Below are 8,129 nucleotides of genomic sequence, written 5' to 3'. Positions count from 1 at the left end.
GCCAATTTTCAAAATTTAATTACTGTTAATTACCTACCTTATGTTAAAAAACAGACTAATTATAACAATTAGACTTTAATAAGTTATAAAAAAAAAAACTGCTGAAATGTTAGTTTACTTTTTCATCTATTCTAACAAACCATCCATCCCTGCTGGGGTCACGACATGTCATCTCCAGCTGTCAATGGGCAAGAGGCAGGTCCACCCTGGACAGGTCGCCAGTCCATCGCAGGGCAACACAGAGACAAACAGGACAAACAACCATTCACACACACACTCACACCTAAGGAGGATTTAGAGAAACCAATTAACCTAACAGTGATGTTTTTGGACTGTGGGAGGAAGCCTGAGTTCTGTCAGATGGGCATACCCCGTCAGACCAGCATACCCATAGTCAATACACATGCAAAAGATAAATGCAGATTTGTATGTATCCCTTTAGTTTTGTAGGAAAATTAGACTTTAAACTACCTTGACGTATGTGTATCCCTTTAGTCATGGACCAAAAAAAACAAACTATTAAGTGTCAGATCACCATACGCTTCAAAAAACACAGAAAAGTAAGTCATTAAATAGTTTTTTTGAACCTGACTAAAGAGATATGTGCCCGTTGAGATAGTTTAAAGTGTATTTTTGTACAAAACTAAAGCATAAACTAAAGGGATAAACGGGTATTGACTACTGTTGCACAGATACCGGTACCATTATCGGCCGGGGCCCCGATCCAGCAATAAAATGGGGGTATCAGTATCGTGCCCTATTTGTTGGTACTCGCCGATATGGTATTGGCGAGTACCATCTTAAGAGCCAAAAGTTTCTTCAATTGTCCCCCATTCCAGGTAGGCAATAAAAAGTTCTACTGGATTCACTTTGTATTAGTCTTTTTCCTGCTTCACAGAGGTAGGCAGCAGCTTGACAAAGCCATGATGGCAATTATTTTACATCCAAGTAGTCTGCAGTTCTTCATATATACACTCACACATTAATACAGATTATATCGGTATGGTATAGGCCAATACTGCACAGCCAGGAATCGGGTATCGTATTGGGGCCAAAAAAAAAGGCATTGGCGCAACACTAGTATTGACTATGGGTTTGCTGGTCTGACCGGGTATGCTCATCTGACAACACAGGAGTACCCGGAGAGGACCCACGCATGCACAGGGAGAACATACAAACTATATGCAGAAAGACCCGGGGCTCGAACCCAGAACCTTTTTGCTGTGCTACCCACTGCGTCACTGTAAAGCCAAATTTCTATTCTAACAAGCTGGACATAAACTTTTCTCTTGACATGTAGAGCTGTGCTGAGCATCATTACCAGCCTGAGGGTTAAAAAGCTCCTATAGTTGGAAAGTTGGACTTCAGCAAAATTGCTGGATGGAAACTTTAACTCTTGCTCAGAAAAACTAAAAGTTTGTTAACTTCATTTAATAAAAATGTAAAGTTTATATAAACTCCCAATACAACCAGAGTAAGCATATTATTCTAACCATGATCTGACTGAATGAACCAGATAAAAGTGGGATTTGTTGACGAAATAAATTTTACTTTTATCGGAAATTTAAAAACGAATGTGCTCCATAAAGACCTGAACTTTTTATTTGCTAATAAAATTCTTTTTTATGTTATTTTTAGTAAGAAGCTTAATAAGGCTCGGGCACATGACGTCACACGTTGCGCGGCAGACATATTGATAGCTGGTCAGCCCACTGTTTACACTTTGACTTCGCGCCTGTAAGGACGAGCTTTCTTCTGCTAGTAGTTTGCTTAGTTTTTTGCCGTTTCATTTTACCTCTGCTGTCGTTATGGTCGCCCGTTGCTGTGTCGTAGGGTGTAGTAGCACAAGCTGTGNTATATATGTATACGTATATATATATATGTATACACATATATATTTATATATATATATATATATATACATACGGGTTGAAACAATTAATTGTATTAATCATGATTAATTGATTATTGAAATAAATGTCAGCTAATATAGTGATCAATCCAATTAAATGGAGTGTAGAGGCTTTAAAACATGTCTTTAGATGACTGAGCAACCCACTTAGAGCAACAATTATTATTGTAAGACATTATGATCATTAATTGGAAAAAAATAAATAAAATTACTTACCTTAAGATTTAACTGAACTATGCTTTCTTTGACGTCCTCCGTCTCCTGCAGCAAAGTGGCATTTGATTGTAGGGTTTCTGGAAAAGGATGAAAAAAAAAAATTAAAAATACTCCATAGAAAGCTTAACTGAATAATAATTTAAATTGAACAGCATGGCTCAATACATTTTAAAAAGCTGAAATATTTGCCAAAAAATGAACAATCTACACAATGGCCTGAAAAGGGGCATGCATATTTTCTTTTTTATTCAAAAAAGCATTTGAAATCTGTTGAGTCATGTGTATCATGGTCTGTGTAAATAACACAAAACAGTAAAAGCAGGATTCTGTGAACTCTGCAATGTAACACCATACTGATCCACATCAATACATTAATAAAACGAATACTGATGCAATTATATTGATGCTAAATAAAAACAATGATCCTTCTCCTCAGCTTTTAGATGCACCCTAATTTTAAAATTTACAAGACACCAGGAAATAGCGAACCGCTGATGTATTATGATGTATTATGCCTGATGCCTGTGAAAACAGAGAAACAAAATGGCAAAATAATTTTCGAGTTGATTGTCTTTAATTATGAGTTGCTATAAATGTCAAAAATGATGTCTAATAGACAGAGGATAGTGCATATCAACTCAAGACTTTTGAATTGAACTTAATGGAAATAGCAGATTTAGTGATATTGGCAAACATTGTATCATCATCCAAATCGATACAACATCACAATGTCATAAGTAGCTGGTGATTTACACCATTATAATATAAGCCTGAATCCACATTTATTGTTCTGTAGCAAGAAATCAGATGAGCAAATTTAGAAAACTATGCATCTTCATTGCTCATTTTAAGCACACTATCTGCCCTTTTTACTAAATCAACAATACAAATTGCACTCACTGTACAACATGCAGAAGCTAACACGCTAATTTCAGTCCAGGATATACAAGCAATATGCAGTGATTCTTGGCTCAAATTGCAGATCTCTCAAAATTAGGTGGCTAAAGTAATAAACAAAGAATTGACAGACCCTAATAAGACTCCCAAACTCCAAAACATGATATAAACATGCTGCAAACAGAATGCTATGCTATTTCCTCTAGATTTAATTCACATAAATGTAGGGCAATATGCAAAGAATTCTTACTGAATATATTTTTGATACTTTAGTTAAATATGGGAAAACATTGTCAAAGCTAATATTTACTTAGGAGCCCTAATTTAAATGATTTTATTTCAATGACCAAATTTCAAAAACTCTGGCTATTCTGTTGGTACAAAAGGCTTTCTAACATTACACCAGAGTTTGCAATTAGGACGAAAAATATACCAGCTAAATAATGACAATGCATGATAACTTGTATTTGTACTTTTGTATCAGGTAGCGATTTAGACTGCTATGTGAATTGAAAATAAAACAAAACACATTTTCCGAGCTTACCTTGGTGGTAGACCAGTAAGGGTACCCAGTAGTCCACCACTGAGGTACAATACAGTGTCCCTCAGTAGACTATCACATACTGTTCTATCTCAGTAAACAACTACAGGGGAAAGCAGCCATTGAAATACTAAAAAGCATAAAAGTTGCTAAACAACTTAAAGGAGAGGTTCATAAATATCCACATTTCCCTGCTGATTACTCTGCATTCATTAGAGACTGGATCACGAAGGGCTGTGCAGTCAAATCTCCTGAGGACGACCTTGACCTCAATGATGGAAAAATGTGGTACTTTTTTGACTATAAGCATCCTACAAATTACCAACATTAAGCTACCAGCTGCTTCAGCAACCATAACTGAACAACACTTTGCTCTGCATCATCAATAGATTCAGGTAAGAGGAGGTGGCTGTCAAAGAGGATGCCGGTAAAATGTTTTACCAAGTGAGGCACCAGACAAGGATGCAGAAGTTCTCTGTGTTCTCTGTTGACCCTCTGGTGACATCAGGCAAGACCTTACTGAGTATGAGAGTGCACATACCTATTACCTTCAATAATTGCCCTGAATCTGATCACTCAGAAGAGGAGGCACTGTCCTTGCCTTCCCTATGAACTGAAAGACATCCTTGCTCCAGGAGGATTTAGGCTCACTAAGTGGGTTTGCAACAGCCGCTCAATCCAATCTGCTCTCCCTGCTAAGGAGAACTGAGGAGCCAAGGGAAACAGACACTCTTGACCTAGACAAGCTCCCTGTCAAGCGAGCCTTAGGATCCTGTTGGTGTTGTTGTAGAACGACAGTTTCAAATTCAAGATTGTTCAAAAACTAGATCACCCACAAGAGGAGGCATCCTCTCTGCAGTTGGCTCAGTCTATGACCCGCTGGGAATTCTTGCACCAGTGGTCTTAAACCCTAAAGTGCTCACATAATATGCGCTCGGAAAATGAGCCGACCGTCATAGCGTCTGCAGCATTTATGCACTGTGTGACTTTCCCTCCATTATGGACGGCTCCAGATACACCACACGAGGAATTTGAAAACAGCCAATTACAACTTTTTTAAAGCCTCTTCATGCCGTCCAATAGCAGCACTAATTTCTTTCCAGGAGTTTTTCCACAATATGTTGATAGTAGTGGTATTTATGAGCCAAATCACAGGATCACTAGATGTTTACATTTGCGAGCCCTGGCCAGTAGGAGCAACTGCTCCCTCGCCATGTTTTTTAACACAGATCTGTACACGTAGTTAACAATGTTACTAGGTATCCGATGTCAAAACTCTTTCCACACGGATCCCACACAGAGAGGTGTTGAAGCCTAAAATTATATAATTTTTTAGCGTGGACTTCGCAGACGCGTCAAGCATAAACCACACTTGAGAGGTTCCTCCAAGAACTCTGACATCTCAAGAGTATTAAGGCCATTCCCCGACACCTTGTCCAACAATAGATGAGCTGGATGGAGAACCTTAGGAGTGTCTTGGAGTTTCAAACCCAAAGGCTTTGTGGATGCATTTTTCAATCAGTGCATCACTCTGTGGATGCTAGCCAAGAGGGCTTGTGTGAGGTGAAAGCCATAATAAAGGGCCATCCAATAACCAAGGCTTCTGATGAACCTTCTGACCTGAAAGCTCTTACTCCAAACCATCTCTTGCCCCTCACTTAAAGTTTTTCCTACCACCAGGTTTCTTTGAGAAAGAGGACTACTCCCACAGGAGAAAGAACAAAGTACAATGTAGTGCAAACATATTGCAGGACATGACAATATCTTCTTCAGCACCTGGACGGGTGGTAATGAACTTGTGCAACTCAGTCAACTTCACTCAAAGGAGTTGTGGTTCCAATCATTGATTATCCAAAACTCCTAGGTCCTAGGCAAGATTGCTTAAGCGGTTCCTGGTAAGGTTGGTCTGGTGAATTGAGTTTGAGTAGTGGTAAAGATTATCCTCCTTTTGTGTGTAAGTGTTGGTGACCTCTGAAGCTAGTTAATGTTTTTTTTTATTTTTGTCATTACACTGTCACAAGTACAGAGTTACGAAATTAACTCTGCATTTAACCCATTCCCTTGGGAAGCACTGGGCTGCCATTGTGAGCTGCCCAGGGAGCAGTGTGGGGGTCAAGGGTCTTTGCACAGGGACCCAGAGTAGCAGTCTGAGGGAGCGGGGCTTGAACTCAAAACCTCTGGATTCCAAGCTCAATGCCTCAACCACTAGGCCTCCACCCCCCATGATTAATGATTATTTGGTTTCAAATACCTTTTTCTATTTTGGTCTTGTTTGTTGTTGTTTTTTGTGGCAATTGTCTATAGTTGGAAAATCTACACTCACCCTAGAAATACTGCTATGATCAGTAAAAACTAAAACACACTTAGGACCCTGTTCTTTCCTCATTTGTCCTTTAACATGTTCTCTGACTCTGTGGACACCTGGCAGTCTGTTATTTCTGCTGCGCTCTCAGATTTCCCCAGAAGGATGCAGGTCTGCCTCAAATGCATCAACAGTGTGAACTCTTCGGTATACCTCTAGGCCATCTGGCCTTCAGGTCACCCTCCCAGCTGGGGGTGGTGTGTCTTACCTTGGTTGATGCCACCTGTTCTGGAGTTAGGCTTGCTGTGCTCCACGGTGAAGTGGAACGTGTGCCCGTTGTCTTCGATGCCATCTACAACCCTGATAGGAGGGATGAGATGGAGAGCATGGGTTAATGTTACAGTAGAGCTTTTTCAATTATCATCAGAGACACAAGATGACCCAAGAATGTGCCATGAGAGCTGCAGCTGGCAGAGGCCCATGTGGGTTTCGATGTAATGAGTTGAGCCAAGTTTTGATGAGATGAGATATTTGAGCTCTATGAACTAGCCCTTACCCATATGTGGAGCTTCCTTTGTAATGCATTATAGATACAGATGGTGGGGGCAGCAAGACAAGTTGCTCTAGTAATGAAATACAGTGGCATCTCCTGTAATAATTTATGTAAGATAAATCCCATTTACATTAAAGAAACAATCCAGATTTGTACTATAGAATCCCTGTTTTGATGGCATTGAAACACTTCATAGGATCTTAGAAATGGCATTTTTAATATCTTGCCACAAACTAAGGATGAAAACGAGGCTTTTTGGTCAATTCTGGCATATTGTACCCTAGTACTGTTATGTTAACATCCATTGTCTTTTAATGATAATGTTTTAAAATTAAACAAAATTAAGAAATTCTATTGTAACCCTCTGAATGTCCCTCATGCTTCCTACAATTTATCGCTCTCAACAGACACTAAACCAAAATTAACCCCATCCTTCAAACCTTAATGATTAAAAGTAAAATATACCTGGGACTAAGGTCCGGAGGTGGAAAACATGTGACTGTTGGGATAAGCAACTTTGCCGGCTTTTGGTCAGTCTCCGACTCTCCCTTGGCTGTAGTTGAAGACTGAGATGGAGTGGATATATTGGTGCTGTGCTCTTTCTTTGAAGGTGGTTGAGGTGATAAGCTTTGTCCAAGAAATCCTCGACTGAGGTTTGGTGAACGGCAACGTCTCAGGGCATTGAACTGCCGCAGTTCGTCACCTAACAGGTTTCCCAGAGAGGTACGGCGGACTGGGCTGGTGAAATTAGGTAGCAAGAGATTGCGTCTGGAGCGTGTTGCTGGAGAGAGCTGGAAGGCATCATCGGGGTCATCAGTCTTCGTCTCCACAATAGAAGGGAGCTTTGGTGACTGCTAGAAAGGGAAACAATGAGAAGATTCAGTATATTGAACAAATGAGAGAGGTTTATTCTGGGTTTGCTTTTTATGCTTTTAGACAGTCACATGTATCTTACAAGGTGATGATTTTATTCCCCATGAGAGAAGCACATTCTTCCTAAACAGATTTGGGTGTGCCCCTTTCGTAGCAAAAACTATTATCAAATGCTAGCATATTTGATTTGATTTGACATCACTGATGTCAGGTGTGTCCCTCTGGGCATTACAAACAGCAATTATCAAACATTGTTGAAAAAGATAAACTTGGACAAATTGGTCCTTCAGGACTATAGACCCATCTCTAGACATCCAAAGTACCAAAACTAATTTCTGGGAGATTACCATCAATCCATTCTCAACAATGACCAGCTGCTTTGATGTCTTCCAGTCAGGTTTCTGTGCCACCACAGTACAGATACTGCCCCGATTAAGCTGTTCAATGACATCCATATAAATTCAAGACTCTGAAAGAACTACATTGCTGGTATTATTGGACTTCAGTTCAGCATTTAATACTGTTGGTTACTTAATTTGTAGACGTGGGCCCACCTTTCTGGTTCAGCACTGGACTGGTTAAAACCCTACTTGAAGGACAGGGACTTTAATGTGTCAGTAGGGAACTGTAATCATAGACCAGAAAAATCTCATGCGGGGTTCCTCAGGGCTTCAATGTGGGGCCCCTACTATTCAATGTCTACGTGATCCCTTTAGCTCAGATTATAGCAGACAACAACACCAGTTACCATAATTATGCAGACGATACACAGCTTTACATCACATTGTCACCAGGTGACTATGAACCCATCAGAGGGTTGCCAACTGAATAAAAA

The 8,129-nt window shown here is 39.9% G+C and overlaps 1 protein-coding gene across 1 annotated transcript in view; it reads right to left on the bottom strand.

Moving 5' to 3' along the window:
* Positions 1-6,104: 6,104 nt before the first annotated feature.
* Positions 6,105-8,129, bottom strand: part of kcnh4 (potassium channel, voltage gated eag related subfamily H, member 4) — a 43,246-nt gene continuing 41,221 nt past the window's right edge. The window contains exons 13-14 of the mRNA XM_015404419.1: positions 6,887-7,275; positions 6,105-6,228 (exon numbers count right to left, since the gene is read on the bottom strand). Coding sequence (XP_015259905.1) covers positions 6,105-6,228; positions 6,887-7,275 — 513 coding nt within the window. The remainder of the gene's footprint in view (positions 6,229-6,886; positions 7,276-8,129) is intronic.

The sequence above is a fragment of the Cyprinodon variegatus genome, unplaced genomic scaffold (assembly GCF_000732505.1).
Source record: "Cyprinodon variegatus isolate N-32 unplaced genomic scaffold, C_variegatus-1.0 Scaffold1734, whole genome shotgun sequence".
Taxonomy (NCBI): Eukaryota; Metazoa; Chordata; class Actinopteri; order Cyprinodontiformes; family Cyprinodontidae; genus Cyprinodon; species Cyprinodon variegatus.
This window is presented reverse-complemented; position numbering and strand designations above follow the sequence as displayed.